Source organism: Girardinichthys multiradiatus, chromosome 3 (assembly GCF_021462225.1).
Source record: "Girardinichthys multiradiatus isolate DD_20200921_A chromosome 3, DD_fGirMul_XY1, whole genome shotgun sequence".
Taxonomy (NCBI): Eukaryota; Metazoa; Chordata; class Actinopteri; order Cyprinodontiformes; family Goodeidae; genus Girardinichthys; species Girardinichthys multiradiatus.
This window is the reverse complement of record NC_061796.1, coordinates 38,901,147-38,928,065: the sequence shown is the minus strand read 5'-3', so window position 1 is coordinate 38,928,065 and position 26,919 is coordinate 38,901,147. Positions and strand designations below refer to the sequence as shown.

The following is a 26,919-nucleotide window of genomic DNA, read 5'->3' as shown; positions in this document are numbered from 1 at the left end:
GTACTCTGTTGCAGACTGCAGATAGTATCACTTTTAATTATTCTTTGACATACAACAGAGCTGAAGGTAGACTCCATGACAGTTATTTACCCAGGTCACATAGTTGCAAAACAAGCCCACATTATCACCCTTCCACCACCGTGTCTTACAGCTGTTATGAGGTGTTTCTAATATGCTGTGTTTAATGTTTTCTCCATGTTTGGAGAAAACATAAAATTTAATGGAAGCAGCAGGGGGGTACTAAGTTTTTCACAAACAACATTTCCATTTTTTCTTTTTTCTTCTTTACTTTGTTTGTGCCTTTGGACATTTGAGGTTAGATTTAAATAAGTTTCGAACCTGGAAAACACCAGGTTATGATTTTTATTTCCTAAAACGAGGAAATCTAGAATTAAAAGTGGGTGTCCTTTCCATTATCGAAAAATAATATTATTTTTATGCTGCAATGAATTTAAAGCATTTCTTCCCAATAAGTGATGTTTCTCTAAACAAAAAGGGTAAAAAAAAAAAAATCATCTCTTGGTTTATAGTTTTTGTTGCACCTAAAATGAAAGTGATAAGCTGAACTCCTTTAACATGTGAGGCTGCCATTGGAACGCATCTCATTTTCAGCCTATTGTTATAACTGCAGACAAAAGACAGAGACAGGTGTCACAGAGTCACAGTAGGTGGTTAATTATGAAACGCATATCATTCACACACGTACACACGCTCCATCATAATTATACAGCCGTCTGGTATTTCACTCAGATGTGTGTCCACCATTGTTTCAGAAGACTCGAATGACAGCGGTGGGGCAGAGGTTCATACTAGAAGAGGCCACCTGTTGATCAGTGGGGTCCCCATCTGTAGCGAGATTAAAGTGTCAGAGCGGGGGCTTTCTATAATTTTTGACTTAATTATTTCTGAAGAGAGCCAGTGATGGATTAGTTCTGTGTTTCTATTAGCATATGCCTCTGTCTGTGAATCCCAGTGGCCCGCCAGCGCAGCCCAATCTGAAACAAGCCATCCATTTTCCTCCTCCTCAAAGAGGGAATTAGGATTCGATGATATGAAGCTTTATGAGTAAAGAGCTGAAATTAACAATTTTTGCAGCTTTAGTTGACTCTGAAACAGCAGCTGAACTGATTGGTCATAAACTTGGAGGAGACGTTAATGATCCTCATGGGATGACATGCAATAACTTATCAGGCTTTAATGCTAAAGGTTTAATGGGTTTATGAAAAATATTTCTGCCTCTCTGGGCCTGCACATTCAGGTAGTTTGAAATTCTCATGATATTTAAGTAGTTATAATAATATGATCTATCCCATACAAAAATGTTCTATTTTAAAAACCTTGGTATACCTCGCTTGATGGCATTCAATTTTCCTAATGAAGCAACAGTGATAAGTCAGTTTATGAAGATGGACAATGGAGCTGTGACATGGATGTTCTTTCTAGCTTTATCTGTCATATTTCATAAATAGTAGATAGGATCTAGTACAAAAATGTGAAAAATGCTGCAACATAAAATGTTCAGAAAACATTATACAAATAAAAGGTAAGATGCAAGCATTTTTATGACCTTTTGTCACTATGTCTCATGCAAAAACCTGACTACAAAATAAAGAAACGGATATCCTATGGGTAAGAGGTCCATGGGTGTGAATTTGGAGCAGGATAGGAAAAAATGGGAATGTGTGGGTACAAAATAGGATTATGAATTGTTGAAGGGGCAAGATAAACCTCAGCCATTAGTCAAGTGTCAAGCAAACAGACATTCCGTAAAAAGTTAAAAAGCAGCCAAAAATCAGGAAGAGTGTTTGAAATACCTTCAGAAAGCCTGGGAAACATTTGATCAAGAAGGTCTGACTACTTAGAAATAAAATATGAAGAAATGAAATATGGATCAGTGCTTTTACATATAAAAATGAATTGAAAGATGCAAGACAAATATACAGTATTATACAGAGTTTTACTGCAATTGCATTTTTCTGTAAAAGAAAACTACTCAAAATGTTTTGTGCTCTGGTCAGATCCTGAATGCACACGTGAGCAGAACATTTGGACAGCAGCAAGAAGAAACAAACTTCATACCAACTTTAAACTGCTCTACAACAGACAGAAGACCCTTAAACAGTTCTTATAGAGAAAAACCATTTGTAAGCCTGAGACAATTTAGCACTTTGTAGTTGGTTTTAGAGCAACTGTAGAACAGACTGGCTAACAGTTTGGCTGGTGAAGCCTTTAAAAGAGACATATTTACAGTGTTACACTGATGTTAAGGGACTCCTATAATCTGGTTTTTATTGGTAGTTTAGACCCTTTTCTTCAACAGATTCATTGACGCGTGTTAACAGACTAATAAAGATCCTTCTCTGGCCTCTGTCACTCCCTCAGGAGATGATATCATTTTGGTAGTAAAAGTAATGCTACAAAGTCAGAGGACAGCGAGGGGCTGTTAGAGTTCTTCACACCTCCTGAACCTTTCCTGAACCTCTCCTGAACATGTCATGTTACACTCATAAGCTTTAATAGATTTTAAATGTGATGTTAATTTGTATGTATAGCCCCACAGTCAATGCTTTGTGAAATCACTTTTTTACTGCAATTACACACATACAACTGCGAGACTCGTAGGGCATATCTCTATCATCTTTGCAAATCTAGAGAATACAATCTACAAGCTCAGTCATTCTATAGAGACGCTATGTATAGCTTCTGTGAACATACATTTTTAAGTCTTGCCACAAATTCTTTATTGGATTTGGGATTTGGCCATTCTAACACATGAATATGATATGATATAATTCATCTTTAAGGTTGTTGTCTTGCTGGAAGGCCAACATCTCAAGTATTTCACTTCTCTCCCTCTCTTAACACTGTCTTTATTCCAACATAGCCCTGATTTTACAAAAATCACATAAATCCCAATAAAACGCATTGAAGTTTGTGGCTATAATGTGACAAAATGTGACTTTCGTGACTTGCACTGAAATAACACTTTAAGGCAGTTTTGTTGGATGCACACTGCCCATGTGCAGACAAGGGGTCTGATTCAGGTAACCTGCCACTCAAGTATGATGGGAACAAAAGGACCAGAACTAATCACTTCATTATTTACATGAAGGTTTTTAGAGCAGACCCTGGGCTCCTATAATACAGACCTGACTGGAGATTTGGTTTCATTGAACAAAGCAGTATAAGCAGGCATAGTCAATACCTGGATGGATAAATTATACAACAGTATAGCACTAGTTTAGCACTTGTTTAGAAATCTTTAAATACGGATTATTTAATATTTGAGAATTAAACATCAATTTGGAGGTGTTTTGTTATTTAAACAACCTATAGTCGGAGCTGTACTTGAATGCAGCATGCGCAGCAGCAGGTGGGAGACTCCTCTTGTGTTTTATAAGATGTAAAGATTTGGGCTGATTGGGGGCTTTAGGTGGCCATTGGGATGTCAGCTGATTTTTTTCCAGTACTACTGATGTTTACATTCAGCTTGAAGTTGTTTCGGGTGAGGAAATAAGTGCAGAGGGAGTTACATACCGTCGGTATCGGTAGTTAATTAATTATTACTTGAGGTGTTAAAATGCATAGAGCTAATAAAACAGGTTAAATCCTCCTTTGGTGCAATAAATGTGTGAATACATTAATTTAAAATCTAAAAATGTCCCTGAGGGATGAATACAAATGCTGCACAAATTAATTAATCATATCATTGTTCAACTTTTCAAATTATAACTTGAATAAATGGCATCTATTTGTGTTTCTTCTTGCATGGAAAATGATTGAGTTGCTTATCCTTCTAAAAAATTAAAAACATGAAAACTAAAAAAAAAGAGAATACTTTAAAGTTGTAAAAAACAAAGACAGGATGGAAGAAAAGATGAATTGTAATGGGCATTCAATCTTCACATGTTAAAGATTTGCACCTGGATTTATAGAAGGTAAAAGCCCCATTAAGTGTAATATCCTCTGGACGTTGTTTCCGCTATGTGGTGCAATATAATTTCCACTCTGGGAAATCTCATCTGCAGCCTAGAGATGGTTAAAAGAGTAGCTGCAACATCAACAGAAAATATTCTGCCTGCATCTTCCCTGGAACTTTAAAATAAGCCTCATGTTTGAGAAATCAGAGCTGGGAAATGACAAGGGTCCCCCTGGCGCGTATGAAAATTTAAATTAGTCTCCTTCCCTCCATGCTTTAGTAAACAATTTCAAATAAATAGAAAATAATTATTAAAAAATCCCTTTTCTTCCTCAACTATCAGCACTACTTGTTGTATATCAGTATGATGAGGATGTTCTGAAGATGCTAATAATACGATGAGACTTTTGTAACCTGGTAAGCCTAAAAAGAATATTGTCAATATAATCTGTACATTGTAATGATTAAACTTTATCCTGAAACTGGCCTTAGCAATGATGTAAGACGACAAAGGTTGGTAATTATATTTATTCTGTATATACCTATATCTTTACCAGCATAGAAAAGATTAGTTAATGAAAGTTTGGAGAGTTCTGGTTTAAGGTTTGATTTCCATGCAAATGATATCAGTAGAAACAATGAATTTCTCGCATTAGTTTTGCAACAGAGCTGGGACCTGAGTATGACTTTCTTCAGTTCATCTATAGTGCATTGACTGCAGCCTTCACAGGAAATGATGCACCACAATCAACATTAAAAGCATCTAATGGCAGACCTACGCTACCACCGGAACACCTAAAGCCCATCACACAGCTTATTCATTCCAGATCTGTGTTTTAAAATTCAGATTTGCACCCTTTTGCATTGCTAATGTCAAGAAACTTCCCTCCTGCCCAATCAAGTAGACACATCTTGGCAGAGAATGCTGCAAATGCAATTTTGACAGGAGGGTAATGTTGGGGTGGGGTGTATGGAAAAGGCTGAAACATGTTGTTAGCGGAGAACAGAAAGTAAGAGCAGCGTGTGGTGCCTGAATGTGCCGTTGTTTAGCAGTCCATGGGCTTTGATAAACAACCTGCTCAATTACCAAAGCTTATCTCTCCAGCGACGTCTCCAGGCAACTGAAGTCTGTCAGCAGAGGAGGTGGCGTCGAGCGGACAAAACGCACTCTGGAGGCCTCTTGTCAGAAGACTGTTGATGGAGGCACACTCGAATTCCTCAGAAAAAAGAAAGAGAGAGAGAAAGAGAATGAAGAAGGGAAAAAAGATACAGGCCTTTTAGTCTCTCTATAAACCATTTTACTGGCTGAACAAATTATAGGTAGTTTTTTCTCATCAAGACATCCTGTACCTTTTCATTTAGCGATGCAGCTTCAAAATACAGTCCAGTCATTAAGTGAACGCATAACAGAGCCTGGTTTGCTTTCAATCGCCATCTCTCATAAAAGCTTCTACAGGAGCGCCGGACAGAAATTTAAAGATGTGTATGTTTTCCAGAATTTGTCTAAGCAGCCTTAATGGTTCTGTCTAGACAAAGATAAAGCAATTGCCTCAGGTTTTAGTGAGCAATCAAGGCTTTTTGACTTTTCTTTATATTCTCAGAAAATATCAGCAGTTTGCTTTCATTCAGCAACATCATTGATTGTGACTCAGTTACAGTCATAAAGACCGGGAAACTGCCCAGTTAAACCCCAGTCTGTTGCCAAATAGTGGCAGATTGTCTCTGTCGGTGCTGACGGTTGTAAAGCACCTTGCTCAAGGGCATTAACTGTCTAAAGCAAGTTTTGTTTACATCTGATTTTTCACAGTCTAGTTTAGAGTTCACAATTTTCACCTGACAGATGTTCCTTGACTTTTTCCTTTTATTATATATTTCAGCTCTCAACAATACAAACAGACAATTTTGAAGAGCAGGTTTTATCAATTTGCTATACAGGTCCTTCTCAAAATATTAGCATACTGTGATAAATTTCATGATTTTCCATAATGTAATGATGAAAATTTAACATTCATATATTTTAGATTCATTGCACACTAACTGAAATATTTCAGGTCTTTTATTGTCTTAATACGGATGATTTTGGCATACAGCTCATGAAAACCCAAAATTCCTATCTCACAAAATTAGCATATCATTAAAAGGGTCTCTAAACGAGCTATGAACCTAATCATCTGAATCAACGAGTTAACTCTAAACACCTGCAAAAGATTCCTGAGGTCTTTAAAACTCCCAGCCTGGTTCATCACTCAAAACCCCAATCATGGGTAAGACTGCCGACCTGACTGCTGTCCAGAAGGCCACTATTGACACCCTCAAGCAAGAGGGTAAGACACAGAAAGAAATTTCTGAACGAATAGGCTGTTCCCAGAGTGCTGTATCAAGGCACCTCAGTGGGAAGTCTGTAGGAAGGAAAAGGTGTGGCAGAAACGCTGCACAACGAGAAGAGGTGACCAGACCCTGAGAAAGATTGTGGAGAAGGGCCGATTCCAGACCTTGGGGGACCTGCGGAAGCAGTGGACTGAGTCTGGAGTAGAAACATCCAGAGCCACCGTGCACAGGCGTGTGCAGGAAATGGGCTACAGGTGCCGCATTCCCCAGGTCAAGCCACTTTTGAACCAGAAACAGCGGCAGAAGCGCCTGACCTGGGCTACAGAGAAGCAGTACTGGACTGTTGCTCAGTGGTCCAAAGTACTTTTTTCGGATGAAAGCAAATTCTGCATGTCATTCAGAAATCAAGGTGCCAGAGTCTGGAGGAAGACTGGGGAGAAGGAAATGCCAAAATGCCAGATGTCCAGTGTCAAGTACCCACAGTCAGTGATGGTCAGGGGTGCCGTGTCAGCTTTTATCAAGGGCAGGGTCAATGCAGCTAGCTATCAGGAGATTTTCATGCTTCCATCTGCTGAAAAACTTTATGGAGATGAAGATTTCATTTTTCAGCACGACCTGGCACCTGCTCATAGTGCCAAAACCACTGGTAAATGGTTTACTGACCATGGTATCACTGTGCTCAATTGGCCTGCCAACTCTCCTGACCTGAACCCCATAGAGAATCTGTGGGATATTGTGAAGAGAACGTTGAGAGACTCAAGACCCAACACTCTGGATGAGCTAAAGGTCGCTATCGAAGCATCCTGGGCCTCCATAAGACCTCAGCAGTGTCACAGGCTGATTGCCTCCATGCCACGCCGCATTGAAGCAGTCATTTCTGCAAAAGGATTCCTGACCAAGTATTGAGTGCATAACTGTATATGATTATGTGAAGGTTGACGTTTTTTGTATTAAAAACACTTTTCTTTTATTGGTCGGATGAAATATGCTAATTTTGTGAGATAGGAATTTTGGGTTTTCAGGAGCTGTATGCCACAATCATCCGTATTAAGACAATAAAATACCTGAAATATTTCAGTTAGTGTGCAATGAATGTAAAATATATGAATGTTAAATTTTCATCATTACATTATGGAAAATAATGAAATTTATCACAATATGCTAATATTTTGAGAAGGACCTGTACAATTCTGGACACTTTAGAAGTGTGCTTTAATTGTTAGCTGAATTCAGTAATTAATTGCATGTAAATGTATTTTTTGCACCCACTATGACCTGCTCAGGGTGGTGTTAATGCTCAAACCTTTCTTTGTTCTCACTAGACAAACATTAATCTGTCAAAGAGAAGCACAATACAAACAACCATTCATGCAGAGTACGACGCTCAGTTTAAAGCCTCCAAAAAACAAAAAACAAAATCAAAATAAACAAAACAATAAAAGCGAAACCAAAGAAAGCAGATTGTCTTTCCCAGAATTAAGGTGTGGCAATATCTGTTGCCAGATATATCGAACTGACAAAAATTCAGAATGAAAGACTCACCTTCACCGTCTCCACCTTCCAATGACTCTTATGTGCGTTTCCTGTCCACCTGATTCTCCATCCAATAACATGGATGGAGGCTCTGACCAACTGTCAAACCTTGGATCTTGGTAGAGCAGTGTAACATTTGACCCATGGAATGGTGGACCAGATCTTTACCACTGTGTAGTTGCTTAGGGAGTAATGGCAGTTTTTTTTTTATCCACATGTGCTCCAAGGCTTACTTGTGGAGAGGAGAGTGTCCGGTTTGGGAACATCAGGATCTCATCATTCCTTTTATAGATAATGTGTCATTGTTGGTAATTACAGCAGGAAGACAGCAAGATAGCAGGGAATGGTTAAACAGATTGGGGCTTTGTCTACAGTAATGTGAACGATGCTCTGGTCTGTCGTAGTGAAGATAGAGCTTATAATTGCATCTATGTTTTAACAGTCACCTAATTTCATGAGATATGGGCCATGACTAAAAACCAACAAACCCAAAATACAACATGCTGAACAGAGCTTCCTTCATTGGGTGGCAGAAAGTTTGCAATGTCAGTCATGAGTTTAGCTTAACTGCAGACTCTGTTTATATTTATAATCCAAAATTGTTTTTTTACATTTGTTATCAGTGTAGCTTCATAAAACCAAAATACTTTTGCTTTCTTTACATTCAAACCATTTATAAAATTCATTAGTAGGTGAATTAAATAATCTGGACCATAATTAAAGCGCCCTTTAGATTATAAAACACTAATGACTGTTAGGCAGTTTCCACCAGTTGTCTCTGAGTGTAAACTGTTGAAATTGTGACAATCAGTGATTCTTTCCTCCCCAATCGTCCTCTCCATCTTTCAAGAGTCAGTTTGTGACATAAAGAATCAACATGACCAGAACCCCAACCTCAACGTCCAGCTCATATGAGTTTCTCCCATACCTATTGTTCACAAGTGGTAGTGTGCCCAGCATAGTGGTGACATCATATGGCTTCTTTGGGCTAAGTGTGGCTAAATCTCAGCAGATAAGGCTGGGAGACCAGTTGCTTTCCCTCGTCCCTCTTGCAGACCAGGGCCCCAGTGGTCATGGGCTGTCTTGGATCCCCTGTTTTGCATAAGATCACCTGTTTCCTGTGATATTACTTTGTCAAGGACTCAAGAAGAGTCACTGCTCTTACACATCAAACAGTTTGGTGGAGGTGGATGAGGCTTCAGTTTAAAATGGCCTCTGGGATTTCAGACTCCTCTATCCTGGAGAGAGAAGTTGGGAACTGCCAGAAACTGCTGAAGGGACGTAATGTCCTCTCTGGCATGGGGACACTGTGGGATCCCTCTGAATGAGCTATGAGTGGATTTTCCTCAGTGACCTGCTGCCTCATCTGACCACAGCTAAGAGGATGGAAATGGATGAATTGAAACCATATAAACATGGTGTCAAACATATTTTTCCTAAATTACCTGTATGTTACAGTATAAACACGCTTTTAGCCAGGTTTGGATGGAAAAGGATTGCATGTTTTTTTTTTTACCAACAGGTAAGCTGTACCCTACAAGCTATCTCGCTAAGGGTTACTAAAATCACAAATAGACACCTGTACTTTTATTTTTGTTTTCAGAACAGGGATTTTTTTCACTTTTTCTTTAGTGTGAATTTTAAGGTTTGATAAAAAAAAAAAAAACCTTTGAAGCTATTCAGTCCCACCTTACAAGCACAGCAAGTGACATCAGGAGCAGACTGTTCTCCTCGCCATGCAGGTGTGATCCCATCAGTGTTTCTGCAAAAATGAGAGGCGGCAGAGCGCAGGAGGTGTGAAGGCACAGAGAGTGTTTGTCTACAGTCTACGAGCGAGCAGGAAATTCTGCTCTGTAAGTTTTTATTTCCATCAAAAATGTTGGCATTTGGTTTGTGGGCTGAATTCTTTAATTGAAAAAGGAGCTTCTATTATTACGTTATACTGAACAAATAAATATCGTTCTCTCTAGACTTTTACATTCACACACAATCCAGGTTTTCTTCCTGCTGTGACTGCTCCATGCTTTCAAAGGTTAAAAAACAAAACTACTGTAATACTGTGAGTAAAAAGTTTAAATGTGATCAATAACATTTCAGCCTTTGTTCTCAGAAATGAATAAATTCCAGTCTGAGCTGTCTGGATGAATCTAAAAGTGTTTTCTCTTTTCAGTTTGGCCCCTAAGGCAAAACTCAAGCTGCATTTTCATCACTCAAAATAGAGACATCTGGATGACAGGAAACAGTCTCTTTTTTCAATTTGTTTGGCACAGTAGTAAAGACACTTATCAGCTTTTTACTCTGATCATCTGCTGTAGATGTTGTCATTACATACATTTTTTTTTTTTACATATGTTTTCTTTTTCATTTTTTGATTTGCTAGTTTAAGGCAACAACAAACTAAATTAAAAATAGACTTTTTTTTTTTTAAATTGAGTACGTATCGTTGCAAAATTTCTATGTGCTTTGTGTGAATACATTGTTCTTTTGCAGCTGTTTGGAAATTACTCTAACATAGATGTCTAGCTTGTGCTAATGTACCATTCTGCTTCATTAGACCTTTATAGAATTGCTTATTTCTTGCTTATTTATAATTTCTTGCTTTTTTTTTTATTTAATTTTTCTGACTACTGGTCAATCTACCGAGGCTTTTTAATACAAATCCTTTTTTTACACAACTATCAGGTGCAGTCGGTTATGATTATGATAGTCCTTGGCCTTAAATCTACAACACCCATATTTATTTATTCTTGTTTTTTAAAAGCAATAATGTTTTATAGTTATTCCACCCTGGAAAAATATTTTGAATAAACCACTAAAAACCCAAAAGGAAAATTACATGACCAATTATGGATCTTTAGCAGTATAGAGAGCAGAGGTTTTTCACCTCCATGTCCAGATCTCCATATGTCAGCTTTAGCTCTAACTGTTAAGAAAGTGAAGTGCAAACTGGTTTTTATATAAAATCTAATGAAGAAGTGTTAGAGATGGAGAATTATGTGAAAACACAGTGTGAAAAGAAACAATGCAGAGACAGAATAAAAATATGGAAGTGTAAATCAGTCTCAATGTGAGAAATGAGAAAAACTGCAAGCATTTGGTAGATGAAGCCAGTGCGAGGGAATAAATGAGTGTCTGTGTCAATGAGCGAATGAGTTATTAAGTGTATAAGTCAAAGGAGAATGAGGTGAGTACAGTAAATGTGTAATGTAAATGTGTATGTGGTGAGGTGGAAGACGGGGAGGCCCAGTGACTTTCCCACTGACTCATTAGGTAGTTAATTAAAGCACAAAGCTTTGGCCCCAGGGCTCCACAGAGCTTCACTCTGAGCTACAGCTACTAATGATGGCGTTCTGGACCTCAGAGAGATGGAGAGCGAGAGAGTCAAAGACGGAGGCAAGGAAACATAGATTAGTTCTCACAACGGGATCCTCGGCGACTCCTCACGCAGAGGGGGTTGAAAAGGTTGAAGAGTCGATGCTGTTTGGGATGAAGTTTTTTTTTTTCTCCATTGCAATGTACAGTTTAACTTAAACAATGACGTGTAACACAAACATGTGCAACACAACTCTCTTAATGCATAAATACATAAATAACCTAGAGCAATTCAGTTTCAATTTCCTTGTTTTCTGCTAAATCAGACAAATAATATTATTATAGAGTAACAGTAATGATATCAGTTGACAAAATTGTTTAATTTTAAGACCCAACTTCTCTTGTTCTCACCCTTTTCTGTGCCAGATTTCTCTGTTGTTAATTTCCACTGGAAATTCATGCTGCAGGACAAGTTAAATGGAATTTCTATGAGCTTATTTAAGAGTTTCAGCACAATGAAATTCATAGCAAATCACAGTACATAAAATATAAATTTCCATGTAGATCATCACACACATCTTAGCTGGGCAATGCATTCGAATAAATGTTCTCAAGGTAATTAATAATATGGTACAAAGCAACATTACCCAATCTTATCTCATTCTTATCATGTTTATTTATGTATATATTTTTCATCACATGGATAAGCTCTGGTTAAGAAATTACTTAGTTACTTCAAAATAATTAGTTTCAGCAGCTATCTTTTGCATTTCAGTTGCTTCTTTAGCAGGGTGGTTGATTGCAAGTATGAGCCGATTACGTTCACTGCACAGTGGCCAGTGTCTTTCTAGTGACTTAAAAAGTCAGAACGTCTTAATTCGCCTTTTGAAATTTTAAATATGTTCAGATTTTCAATCATTTAAATTTCTACACTGATTACATCTTGCATTTTTTGTATGCACTGACAGGAATCGTTGTTCCATGCATTGTTGCTCTGGCCAAGGAATAGGGCTGCTATTAAAGAATGAGAAACTATGTGGCTCATACAGAGCAGCTAAAAGCACTGTTAGTAGGAATTTATGGTGCGACATTTAGCTTTTCCAATAAACCCGCAAAGAGAATCTTCTTGTAGAACAGAATTGAAATCAAAACATTTTTTGTTGCCTTATCCACAGTCAGCTTCTTTAGAGGACTGTATATTTAATGAGTTCTAGCTTCGTAAATATAAATTTCAGTTTAGTTAAACCCGAATTCCATTAACTGTCATGGTACTTGCTGTAAGGGCTGTTTTGTGAAACGTAATGTTTTAAAAGTAGTATTTTAATTTGACCAACATGTTTCTTTCACTGGAAGTAATACAAATATTTTGAAGTGACCCAGCCAGATTCTTAATTTGAATGCAATACAGAATATGTGGAGGGATGTAAGATTAGGGTGGCATCCCAGCCTTATAGACTTCGAGCTGACCAAAAGCAGGTCAGCAATTTCAAAAATGGTTAAGGTACTACAGGGGTTGGACAATGAAACTGAAACGCCTGTCATTTTAGTTGGGAGGCTAAATTGGATCAGCCTGGTAGCCAGTCTTCATTGATTGCACATTGCACCAGTAAGAGCAGAGTCTGAAGGTTCAATTAGCAGGGTAAGAGCACAGTTTTGCTCAAAATATTGAAATGCACACAACATTATGGGTGACATACCAGAGTTCAAAAGAGGACAAATTGTTGGTGCACGTCTTGCTGGCGCATTTGTGACCAAGACAGCAAGTCTTTGTGATGTATCAAGAGCCACGGTATCCAGGGTAATGTCAGCATATACCACCAAGAAGGACGAACCACATCCAACAGGATTAACTGTGGACGCAAGAGGAAGCTGTCTGAAAGGGATGTTCGGGTGCTAACCCGGATTGTATCCAAAAAACATAAAACCACGGCTGCCCAAATCACGGCAGAATTAAATGTGCACCTCAACCCTCCTGTTTCCACCAGAACTGTCCGTCGGGAGCTCCACTGGGTCAATATACACGGCCGGGATGCTATAGCCAACCCTTTGGTCACTCATGCCAATGCCAAACGTCGGTTTCAATGGTGCAAGGAGCACAAATCTTGGGCTGTGGACAATGTGAAACATGTATTGTTCTCTGATGAGTCCACCTTTACTGTTTTCCCCACATCTGCGAGAGTTACGGCGTGGAGAAGCCCCGAAGAAGCGTACCACCCAGACTGTTGCATGCCCAGAGTGAAGCATGGGGGTGAATCAGTAATGGTTTGGGCTGCCATATCATGGCATTCCCTTGGCCCAATACTTGTGCTAGATGGGCGCGTCACTGCCAAGGACTACTGAACCATTCTTGAGGACCATGTGCATCCAATGATTCAAACATTATATCCTGAAGGCGGTGCTGTGTATCAGGATGACAATGCACCAATACACACAGTAAGACTGGTGAAAGATTGGATTGATGAACATGAAAGTGAAGTTGAACATCTCCCATGGCCTGCACAGTCACCAGATCTAAATATTATTGAGCCACTTTGGGGTGTTTTGGAGGAGCGAGTCAGGAAACGTTTTCCTCCACCAGTATCACGTAGTGACCTGGCCACTATCCTGCAAGATGAATGGCTTAAAATCCCTCTGACCACTGTGCAGGGTTTGTATTTGTCATTGCCAAGACAAATTGACGCTGTATTGGCCGCAAAAGGAGGCCCTACACCATGCTAATAAATTATTGTGGTCTAAAACCAGGAGTTTCAGTTTCATTGTCCAACCCCTGTACATTGCCAATAAAGACTGTCTTGTTGTGTATTGAGAAGCAAATAAATGCGAAATTATAGATTTAACAGGTGTCAGACTGTACAACTTTTTGTATTTGTAGAATTGTACCAGAAATGTCCGAAAGGCCCAACACTGTAACAAGGTGGTGCCAGCTGTTATAGCTGGCCAATCATAATACATAGATATAAAATTCATGGAGACTTTTTTGCAGAATAGACGGAGATGAAACAAGGTGTCATTTTAGCGTGATGAATTTGCCACACTGGCTTATCAGAAATGTGATGGATGGTTAAAAGCTTCAGCTGTGGACTGGGTAGGGATAAAATGTATCAAAATAAACCAAAAAATAATTCAGTAATCATTGGGTTTTAAAGCATTGGTTTTAACTCACACAGATTTTTCATTTCACCATCACACTCCTGATATCTTGCCTCGATTTGAACCACTATCTTGACATTAAATGACAAGAGATGATAGAAAAATACAGAAAATAGTCTCTCACGTATGGATGCAGAAAAAGAGGTTAAGAGCTGAAGAGACCCTTCAAAGATTTTGCTCTTCTCAACTCAGTGGGGAATGGTTGTAGGTTCTATTTATTTTTTTGTGTGGTGGAAGAAGCAGAAGAAGTCAGGAGTGAGTGCTGTGCAGAGACATACAGATTTCCCACTGAGAGCAGAGGCTGAAAAATAGGCTAAATGTGCCGAGAACCCATGTGGATGAAGTCCAGATGGGTGAGAGAAATCAGAGCTGAAGAAAAGCAGGAGAAAAAATAAAAGAAGGAGCTTACAGAAGAGTCACTGTCATTTCCATTCTGAGCCTGTATGAAGGCTAATGACTCAAGGCAGGCTGCTGAGACTGAGCGAGGTTCCTGCAGGTGGTCCTCACAAGAGTGGAGACCTCCTGGGGAGACTAAGGTCATTTTAATTGGACACTGAATAACGATATGACTGACTCACAGAGAGATAGCAGGATGGTGCCTTCAGTTTCAAAGGGCCAATTATAGTATATTCATGTTGAATAGTCTTTATTAAGGTTTTGTGAGAGAGCAAAGATTAGTATCAGATTTGTTTTCGATAATTTTTATTTCATTTTAGTTTATGAGCCAGTTTCCTGTTGCTATGTACCCTCAGCATAAGAATACAGCCACTGACAAAAATGATTAAGTACCAAATTGAGGCAGAAGGAATGGTCCAATTTGAACATACGTTTTCCACATATACAGACTAGTATGAGTATTACCAATTAACAAGGAACTGGCACCAGGTGGGTGAGTGCAGTATTCAGCCTTAGATATAAGGTGAAAGCCTGTCGCTTCTGATTAGAGTAACTGCTCCTCTGCATCGAAAGGAGTCAGAAGAGGTTGTTCTTGAATCTGATTAGCTTGCAGTCTAGAGGCAGATTGATCTAAGCCTGCCCTAATTAGAAGAGACCTAAAAAGTGTTGTTGAGGAGATGGAGTTCTGGGTTTTTCTCCTGGACCTTCTGTCTCTAAGACCAATTGTTAGATGAGACAAATACAGTGGTCAGACGGATGGATGGATGGATGGCACAGATCTGGCCCACCGTTGCTGGGATTGCTGATGGCAGTTTCCAATAGAACAAATATTCCATCATTGGACAATGCAGAATTGTGATTCATGTTGTGTTGTATAACAGTATTCAATGTATTGTACCAGTTAAAGGGTTTGAACGTGTTGGACTTCATTATTTCAAGAAACAAGAAGAACCCAGTGTGATATGCACATGAACCACCTTTAAGGATAAAGGTCACCTTTTACAAATTTCAAATAGACCACCAACAGTGACAAAATCTGAGTATTTCAAAAGTTTTTTAAGTGGTTAACAAAGTGGCGGTGTTAAAAATCCTGCTGTTTTCCTTCCAGATATAAATTTGTATCCATCTCGTGTAGCGGCACAAAATTTTTCCTGAACTTATTATCTAAAAGTATATAAATCACTCTGTTCACTATAAGAGCATGAATGCATCAGCTGCTAATGGAGTTGTTATTATTATAAGAAACAAACAGTTCTCTAATCATGATGAGACAAGGCAGTCTAACCAAATAGATGTATCAAATAGGAGCAGCAGGATCAAAAATCAGCTGCTGTGGGTGGAAAGATAATATATGCCAGACTGCCCAGTCCCCCTCCCATGCAAATGTGGTTGAACCGTTTCTCCTGGAGGCGGCATGTGTGTGCAGAGCTTGAGCGCGTCAATCTTTCAGCTTATTAATTTCATATTTACTCATTTATTTTAAATGGGCTGAGTGATGGAAATGCGTCAGGCTGCAGCTCAGAAGTGCTTACATAGCAGACGGGTTTATGAGGGGAAGTGAGCCAGTGTCAGATTCAGAGATTCAATTCCAAGTTGAGTTTTTTTTTCTCTTATTATTCATGGAAAGCAAGAATAATCCTCAGAAAGTTGACTGAGCATGATATGGTACTGTGCTCCCCCATGTTGTTGCTATGGTTGTTCTGCTTGAAGCCTGGTCAAGCAATTTTGTCTGTCATAGATGCCTAGAATATTGTGCAAAAGTTTTAAATCACCTCTAAGTTCTTTGTACTTTTCCTTAAATGAGCCATTAAATGCTGTAGGAGAGGGCTTCATCAGTAGTTCTCTAGCCTTTCTGAAGGTCTTTCTAATTTATTTCCATCTTTTCTGCTTTTTACTCATTTACAAACAAGACTGAGTGCTTGAAAACAAAATTCAAATAAATGAGGGATTACAAATATAAATAGCTGAGTATCATGTATGCTTGCAAATATTGATAATGTTGTTTTGCTATGTTTCTATCACTGGATTTGAAACTATAACCATGTAACCCCTTTGGGTCAATACCTTCTGCAATTACAACTGCAAGTCCTTAGGTGTATGTCTCTACCAGCTTTTTATGTCTAGAAACTGAAATGGTTGCCCTGGTTTGCAACATACCTCAGCTTCCGGCAAACTGGGTGAAGAAGTTTTCAAGTTAGGCCAGAAATTTTCAATCAGATTTAGTTACAGTACATTCTAACACATGATTATGATTTGAGTTCCATTGTACATTTAGCAGGGATGGGCTTAAACCTGCTGGAAGGTAAACCTTTTGTCACAGTCTCATGCCTTGTTTTGGAAGTTTACAGAGTTTATGGTATTTCTGTTTGTATTTAGCACCACCCATCTTTCCATCAACTCCTACTGTCCCATTGAAGATGAACATTCCCATTGCGTGATGTTGCCATGACCATGTTTTTTTCTGTTAGTTGACTTCTAAAGTGAGTTGGGTGCACTCAGTTTTATTTAGAGGTAAATGAATGAAAGAGGCTGAGTTTAAATAATATTTAATATACTAATGCAATCCACAGTTCAGTTTTTTCTTATTTGTTAAAAAAGAATCTGAAAACCATGCACCCATTTCCTTTTACTTTTTATTTCCAATTCCACAAAAAGTATCAGTGTCTCTTTGATATTGTCCCTGTAGTAAAATTTGCCTTGCAGCAAGTGAATAAATGCCCCTTAAACTTCAAAGATTAAGAGACATTAAACCTTTGTAAGGCACTGCTCTTTTGTCCAGTCTGTTGAGACTGAACAGCCTCATTTAGTAGACTGATTAGATAAACAACCCCCAGTTAAAGAAACATTTGCTTCACTTACATGGCTCACGTTTTTGTGTTAGGGTAATCACTCTGTTATTGGTACCATTTGGCTCTCCCTCTCTGGCTTGAGTTGTAAAAATCAAAGAATTTAGGAGCTTCAGCATATTCAGTTGCATCTAATGCCTTGGATGTTGTGTCCTTGACACAGTTCAACAATTGTTTATGGTAGTGCATTTCAGTTATCTAGAAATTTATTTATTTGATTGTTTTTACAATCGAGAGTTGCTATTTTTAAATTTCATTGGGAATATTTTACACAATGAAAATAAAAAGGATTTTGATTCTGATTCTGATTCTGAAGTGAGGCTGCCATACAATCGGCTCCACTGGGCCATCTGACCACTATCAGCAGGCAAGACTTCTTTCGTCTTTAAGCTATAGGCAGCATAACTGCCTGAAGCATTTAAAAGCATTTAAATTCATTTTAGTACGTGGTGTACTGGTAGCCACAATGTCTGATAGGTCTGATGTTTTTGGTATCCTATTTTGGGCTTTACAAGGTGCTAATGTTTGTCCCCGAAGGTTCTGCCCTAAAACACTGATAGAAACCTGGTTCTGTTGATAAAACTGGTTGTATGTTGAGTCCAGTGGGGAGTGGGGTTTATCTAGTGACTCATAAGCTTATTGCCACTGCAGCAGCTTTTCTGAGGAGTCAGGTAAATATGTTGGGACATGGAGTGGAAGGTGAGCATCTAAGCAGGTGTTTTCTTATTCTGCCCTTTAGTTGAACCCTCTTATGCAGATTCAAACCGTTTTCATCTTTATTAGACTCTAATTTGGGGCTACCTTCTTGGCTCAAGGTCGAATCACCACTCTGCCAATTCAAGTTTACTTTTCTTGGTAGTAAAGTATTTTACACTATCTTAAAAATTCTAAAATTTTACATGTAATGTAATTTAATTGTTCAATTCAGTTTAATTATATTAATTATATATTTGAAACTAATCATAGGAACTTTAAATTTCTAGTCAATGTAGATGCAAAACATCCCCCTGGTGGACACACGGTTTGTACAGAGTGTCCCCTGGCGGGCCATAACTACAGAGGGGTGAAATAGTGAAAGGGCAGAAAGGGCAGAAAGACCAACCAGTCCAGATAAAAAGCTAACTGCATAACAACATGAGAAAATACATCCTGTTGGACACAGTAGTCATTCTCTCTCAGTCATTCAGACATTCCTTCTGTTTTGTCTCCTCCTCTCTTTTTAATGCTTGTGTCTGTTTGATGGCTTTGCACGAACACAAGTCTCCAGAAAACCAATTTGTTGGTTGACAGCCAGAAGACCTCCCTCTCCACCCCTCCCTCTTATTGCCTTTCTTTTCCATTATTTGTCATGAAGTGATTTGTTCTTGTGAGTTTAGAGCTCTTCACTGCTGATATGCACATGAATCTTCTTTCAAGGTAAACAAAAAAGATGGAGTGAAGTAATTGGGTGCCAGTTTGCCATTTAAGATTTACCAGGCTGACTCCGTGATCAACCAGATTGCTCCAGAAGGTCTGAATGTGTGCTGTTAAAAACAACCCTGACACTTGCACAGAACAGCTAATTTACTCTGATCTGCACAAACAAAGCAATTCTCCTTGTATAACATGATTTTAGGGAAAAGTAAACATCCTTACAATATTAGATTCAGAGAAACTCAGCAGCGGGCAACACTTTGCTCTGGGGATGGCATGATAAAAAAACTTGTGTGATAAATAAATATAGAGCTTGTGTATTCAAGGGCCTCTGGAAGAGATTATTAGGAACTCACACAGTGATTAAAACTAACTAAAGAAGTCGCCAACAGCTGCATTACCACCTCCTAATTGAAACTATTCCTTATTTACTCATATGAACCAGGGGGGATCGGAGAGCAAGTTTCATTTTCCACATACAGTATCTACCACCTCAGAACCACTTAGATGTGCAAGAGAATCCCTCCGGGATAAGGATGGGGTGTTCATGTCGCACCAAAATGAAAGGAGATGGAAAGGAAAAAGCAAAATCACCGATCACAGAAGTATTAATTCCATTTCTGAAGGCAAGCAGTGGTGGAGAGAGGCAGGATGAGCGGAAGAGGATGATCAAGGGGGGAGAAGACGAATACATTACACCCATTTCAGTGGCGGCCTATTTCTTTGTGTTAATTCCTCCATGCTTTTTAAGTTCTAAAGCTCCTGCATTGTGGTGCAGTAGGATAGAGGGTGATTGAGAAATTTGGAGGAGTATTTTTAGCCGAAGAATTCGCTCAGCCCTGAGGGAACAGCATATTATTTTTCTTTCATGCGCTCACTTTGGTGGTTTCACCGTAAACCTCAGGATTTGTAGCCGCGGGGAGGAGTTCAGACTGAATCAGCTCGGTATCCACTGCACAGAAAAGCTGCCTCCTGATTGGCACAAGTACAGTTGTTCCAGATAACCCTCTTTTTTCTGGGTGGCTGTGGCAGTAACAGACCACATTACTGTGTTACAGACTGCAGTGTCACATGAATGAGTTTTAGTTGAGACTGCCTCAAAGGGGACATGCAAGATGTGAAGAAAAAGAGGGTGAAAATAAGCTCATTCCCTAGAACTTACAGCTGTGATCACTAGATTACTGGATAAAAGAGAAATCAGTAGAAGATGAAATAGGAAAAATGTTAATTATTATGTAATGCAAAAGGCTGCATATTCAAGCTAAGGATGCTAAGGATTTTGTTTCCATAACACATTGTTTTAACTTTTTTGCAAAGTATACTGCAGTGTTCTTTTAATTAAATTTGATTTAAATAAATCTGCCTCTTTGACCTTCCCTGAGACCATGTGTAGGAACATGCTGGGATGGATGGATGGATGGATGGATGGACGGACGGACGGACGGACGGACGGACGGACGGACGGACGGATGGATGGATGGATGGATGGATGGATGGATGGATGAATGGATGAATGGACGGACGGTCCGACGGACGGACAGATGTCATTCTGTAAATACCCTTTAGTTTAGAAATGGCTAAATTTGTGTAAAGGTAACCACCAAAAAGCTTGAAACTACCAACTCAAACAGTCAAATGTTTTCTCTTCACCAACGTTCTATTGCACCAAAAAAGATTTATGCATTCCTACAAGCCACTGAGGACAACTTTATCTTTTGCCTTTTTCAAATGAAAGTTCTACAGTAAACTGCAATAAACACATTTTTGGCTCTCGTCGTTGTTTACAACATACAAATTCAACATGTCACATCCTGCAGCAATGTGCACACACCATGCTGTGCAGAACACCTCTAGGTTGTGCCTTGAAAGTGTCTAATGAAGATTTGTTTAGTGTTAGTCATGCTTACATTGAGGTGGTTTCAGTGCTCATTTTACCCAACTTACCCAAGAAAGTTGCTTCCAGAGATGCATCAATGCTCTCCTAATCTAGAGTGAAGAACCACTTATAACTGAAAATTATTGCAGGGATTATGATCCCAACTAGATATACTAATTGTTGATGGTGTTCCGGGAGGCAGAGCCAGTGACTTGAATGGATGCAATGGAGAGGATGCTGCTACTGGCAGAGAAAATATTTACAAAGGTTCAGTTGAGCTCCTGATTGCTGATTTGGATGTTTCAATCTGTCTGCATTTGCCATCAGTGTTTCATCCCACTGTTACTTTTGTTCCGGAGTCAAATTCCTTGGCAATAAAGCTGATTCTGATACTTGGAGATGATGGAAGTTCTTCTTGGTCAAGAAAACATAATCAGTGTTCAGGAACAACCATAGGTGTGGTGCTAAAATGTAATGTGTCCATGCAGAAAAAAAAAAACGTTTACTCAGCATCATAGTTAGCCACTGAAAGATATCCTACCTAATGATTTGCTCCAACGTCTGCTGGAAACCACATTCTTGGAGATCCCTTTTCAGGGTTGTTGAGAAGTTGATAGAAATTTGTTTGTTTGTTGAAGGGTTTTGTTGAATTCTAACCCAATGTTTACGAAATCTGGCGTTCAGCACAGACATATCTAGTCAAAAAACAAAAAAAGTATTCTGCCACATTACGATTAGGTGGACTCGACCTGACAGGATCCTTAGATTTACACTTCACATGCCTCTGGTTAATGTAGTTTTTTCTTTATGACCTTTTTGGTGGTCCCTCCAGGATCATTTCCCTGTCCATATCCATCTTCTTCACAGCACATAGCTCAGTTTCCAACAGTTTCCATTTCTGAAACTTAAGCATCATCCCTTCCTGCACTTTTTACCATACATCCAGATTGGCTGGTATTGCCTGACAGAAGCTGTGTGTGCTTTACTGTAACACAGCTGTTTACTGTCTGACAAGTCTGTCACAATTGTATGCTGCAGGATTTCTTCCCATAGGTTATCTCTTTTACATGAAGACAATTATTTGTTTTGGATTGAATTGGGGTCACATTAATGTTTTTGGACTGGATTGGATTGTCCATGAACTGAAATTAATTGCATCTGTTTGTCTTGTATAGTGCCTTTAGGAAAGGTTTGTTGTGTATTGATGCTATATAGATAAACAGTCTTAAAATACCAACCACACACTGCACTTTCATTATAAACTTATGAGAAGAAATCAGAGCCTAGAGAAGGCTATAGAAAACTATGGTTAGCTGGCATCTTACAGGGATTTAATTTTTTTCCAACTGACATTAAGCTCACATTGATGTGAACAAGCATTGAGCTAACTGCCAAAAACAATGAATAATAATTATTTATTCTATATAGGGTGCTAGTCTGCAGGCAGCTGTCATAGTTGAGAGTATGAGAAAATTCAATGTGTGAGTCAAGCTAACTGCTTGTTTACATTATATTCTGTTTTTACCCAGAAATGTAAATTTCTAAGATGGAAAACCAAACTAGAAGAGCCCATGAAAATTGAAAAAAACTGTTTGGGTTTTATTGTTGTACCTCTGTGAAGCATCTTTGAGTTCCTGGAAAACCGCTATACAAACACAATGTATTATTACTATTACTATTATTATTATTATTAGTAGTAGTAGTAGTAGTAGCAGTAGTAGTAGTTGTAGTATTATTATTAGTATTAGTATTAGTATTAGAGTTCCAACATGTAACATGTCAGGGTGGAGGTTCCCCACCAGCCAGATATTGAATCCAATATGGCTTCTACAGATATAAAAGATGATTAAATTTGCAGTAATTGTACCTCTACTAGTTTGCATTTAAGTAAATCAAGGGTATAAATAGTGTAGAACTGTGCAACATCTGTTTATCTTTATGTTTTGTTTTTCCACCAAACCAATTACAGTGCTAAACTAGTTCTAGTGCTTGCTCTTCCCCAGTACTTTTCGTTTCCACTGACACAAACCCGTCTCTGGCACTGAAAAACTGGATGTTTCTTAGGATCGACTTTGAGCTGGGCCCAAGCAAAGAATTGCTTTCATCAGGAGCTAGTGGGCAGGCTCATAAAGGCCAACAAAAATTCAAGAAGTTATGTTTTTTATCTGCTTAATTTAAGACTATGAATAAAAGCAAAAAACAACAAAAAACCTCTACACTTCAACATTGATAAAAAGTCACAATATTATCATGTCCCTTTCTCTTATCTTTGATTTCACCTGTCACCGTGTTTATGAGCTGACCCGGAAATGCCGGGTCATCTCATAAACATTGCCATCTTTTAATATCCCCAGGGGGTGTAAATCAGTCTTGTTCTACATCCAATATTTAGCTCATGTGTTTCAGTGCTGATACTCCTGATTAGATTTAAGATCAGATAATTGGGGCTGCAAAAGGTTTACAAATATGTGTGTTGTTTAAAACAGCATTAATAAATTAAGCTAGGCATATTAGGGCATGTGTTTGCAGGGATACTGGAATCAATAATATGAAGAAATCAAGATCTCATGAACAGCTGCAGAGTAGAAATATGTAGAGGTTTCTGAAAACACAAAAACACAAAGAATAAAAAATGAAAAGCTGCGTTAGGGAAATCACATGTATACAGAAATCTTAATGAAAAAGCTTGGAATTAGGACTTAGGGCTTGAAATTAATGCATGAAACAGGAAATTTAACATTCCTGTTCTAGAATAAAATGTTGTGTTTATCTTGACATGGGGGGAAAACAATATCAGTTACAAAAACAAAGATTCCTGCAGAAAATTATTGTTTGTTTGACTAAGCTGAAAAGAACCAAATAATAACCACAACCATAATTCACAGATGGGCAAACACAAAATGAAATCCACACAGAATAAAGCGTTTCCATTTGTAAACCAAATCTTGCTGTAGAGGGGATTTAAAAGTCACATCTACCTTTTCACTGTCCATAATTCTTTCTTTCCTCTGGTTTCTCTCAGGTGGGACCTCAACGCTGCGTCTCTCATCGGTACGGGAGTTGCCTGATCAGCTCCAGGAGCTTTACCAGCAGGGTTTTGTGTTGGCAGCCTTTCATCCGTTTATCCATCCCTGTGGTCCAGAGTCCAACAGCCCGCAGCACCAGCTCTACCGGGCAATACTTGTCCGAATCAATGACGGGTAAGATAACAATTCCTGACCATTAAATAAGTTCTGCCTCAGGACAGAAATTAACGTATAATGAAAAAAGTGAATAAAATCATTAGCTTCTGTGCAGAAATCTATTTATCTTAATAGACTATTTGCATATTTTTGTGGTGGATGAGTGTTTTTTTTATGCTTTAATAGCAAAATTTACATCCTGCTGGATCTTGTTTTTTTGTTTGGTGTTGTACTTTCTTTAATTGTTTGAATAAAATGTTCTAAGGGAAAATAGAAGCAGGTTGGTTTGTCTAAAAGGCAAAAAAGAAGCTCCCTCAACATAAGTTAAACCTGGCTGGCATTTATTTTACACAACAAAATTTCACTGTCGTAAATCGCTTACTGAAATTTCAAACTGAGAGTTGTACAATATAGCTGTTAGTACATAAAAAAGAGGTTAAGAGGATTTTGAGTGCGAGCAGCCAGGCAACATGTTTGGGTTTTCTGGGATTTCCCTTTGTCTTTGGAATTACCAACTCTGCATGGGATTTTAAGTTTTAATTTGTTTTAACAATGCATTTTGTGATACATGATAAGAATCAAGAGTAAAGCTACTCAATCCGCTTTCTTTTGATAATTTGCACAAAATATTGTATCATCATAATATCAATGTGTTTAATTGCAAAAGATGCTTAGATGCATGTTTGGTATCTAACATCTGTTATATTTCTATGCATTCACATTCTGCATTCCAATAATACATTTGGCCTTTTAGATGGAGTTTATTCTGCCATCAGTACCACAGCTGAGGTAGATGTTGGTGGCCAAAGTAGTAGAGCTCATGCACAGTGATGTTGCCAATTTGATTACTGGAAAGAAAGAGAAGAATCTGAATAATATCTGTTAATTGGAGTAAACATATCTTTACAATATTTAGTAATAATATTTAAAAAAATGCCATATTTTACTAATATTGTACAGTTCTGTTACTTTTAAATACCCGTGATTTCAGTGTTGCAAACTAACACTATAGTTTAGCACATGGGCCTCACAAGTTTGTCCGACTATGACATTTTCAAACATATTAAAGGAAATAATTTTGTTAAAAGACAATAGATATAAATAAAATATTATTTTTATGAATGACTTGGCGAAATTATTTAACATGTTAATTGTGACACATTTCTGGCATTAATTCATTTAAATAATATCTCCTCCTGGTATAAAGTCCTCTACAACAATACTTTTGACCATGTTTTCATGTTATAGCCATAGTCTTCCATGTATTTCATCAGGATTTCTTGCAAAAGACCAACACAAAGGAATACCTAATTGTGAAGTAGAGTAAAATTATAATTTTATATCAAACTATTTTTTTTACAAAAAAAATCTGAAAAGTGTATGGAGCCTTTCTATCAAGCCCCCCTAAATCAATACCTTATAGCACCACCTGTGGTTGCAGTTCCAGCTTAAGGTTTTTTTTGTAGTACTACTACCAGTACTACCAGTACTACCAGTTTAAACATGCAAAGGATTTCTGCCTTGTCATTGCGAAAATGTGCAACCTCATTCAAATTGGATGGAGAGCATCTGAGAATATTAATTTTCAGGTCTTGCCACAGATTCTTAATTGGATTTGAGTATAGAATTTGACCAGGGCAATGTAAACCATATTAGTTTCCTTTGATCTGCACTCCAATGTAGCTCTGGCTATATGTTTAGAGTGGCTGTTCTATTGTCTTAAATCCCTGTGTCTTACATTACATTAATGTCTGTTCTGCATGTTGTACAGACCGAAAAAAAACCTTCTTTAAAAAGTCGTTACACTTGTAAAATTTAACACTTTTTTAGTTTCTAATAGTTCAGTTTAAACTAGTAACTCTTTCATTCCGAATGGGAATTTAGAAATGTGTGTAATTTATTTTCAAACTTAAAGCAAAATAAAAACAATATTACCTTCCAGGAGATAACACAAATCCTCTCTGTTATTAGACAGGCAAAAGGTGAAAACTGAAGTCAGAGCAGCCTCATTAGGGGAATGTATTGCACTAAATATTGGGTCTGGACTCGAGGCAAATATATTTCTGGGGCCTCAGACGTCTTAGCTGCACTCCTGGGAATAAGACGTTTGCAAGTACAAAATAATGAAGCCATTACAGTCACTTAAGACAGCATGTTGAGATTACTAATGTACCTTAATTGGTGTCATTATGCAGAGGACTTGGTGGGAATCAAATCGAAAATGGTACAAAAATGTTATGCTGCCTGCATGGTGTCTGACATAAGCCTCAGAATAATGACTGCTCTGGTGCATGTGAAATATTACTGCTTTATTAGTTACAAGGGAAAACAAAGATTGTCCTCATCCCGGAGAAAAAATAGCAGAGGTCAGACAGCATCGCACTGTTACTATACAACAGCAACAGAACATCTGCTTGCTTCTCAGTCAGCTGTCTTGTCTGCCCTTTCAGTGTTAGCCAACATTGGCAGCATGACACAGAAACAGAGCCATCCCTACATCCCTACATCCACCTTCCATCTCTTTCTTTAAGGCTCCTTTTTTACGAATTATGTGGATGGTAATTCATTTAGGGCAGGATGCCTGGGAGGTGCTAGACTTGTGCTGCTGAAGGGCAGGAAGGTTGCATTTTGCTTGATCAGAATCTACCTAAACATTTGCATGCTCACATGTAAAGCAAAAGGTATTGTTTGTTTGGATTTAATACTCTATCACCTGAGCAGCCCTTTAACTTACTCTCACTCACTTAAAACTGTGCACATATATTTATATTATATTGTAGATATGTTTATACTGTTTAATTTGTATTGTATTGCACCGACTACGCCAAAACAAATTCCTTGTATGTCCAAAAACGTACTTGGCAATAAAGCTTTTCTGATTCTGATTCTGATTTCTGATTCTGATTCTGATTCTGATTAAGGAGCTGAAATATAACAGTTAAATCAATTAACATTTTGAGGTAA

General features: G+C 38.2%; 1 protein-coding gene across 2 annotated transcripts in view; it reads left to right on the top strand.

Moving 5' to 3' along the window:
• Positions 1-26,919, top strand: part of LOC124863025 (raftlin-like) — a 164,811-nt gene that overhangs the window by 45,800 nt on the left and 92,092 nt on the right. For both annotated transcript variants that reach the window (XM_047357273.1, XM_047357265.1), the window contains exon 3: positions 23,796-23,973. In XM_047357273.1, the coding sequence (XP_047213229.1) occupies positions 23,796-23,973 (178 nt within the window). The remainder of the gene's footprint in view (positions 1-23,795; positions 23,974-26,919) is intronic.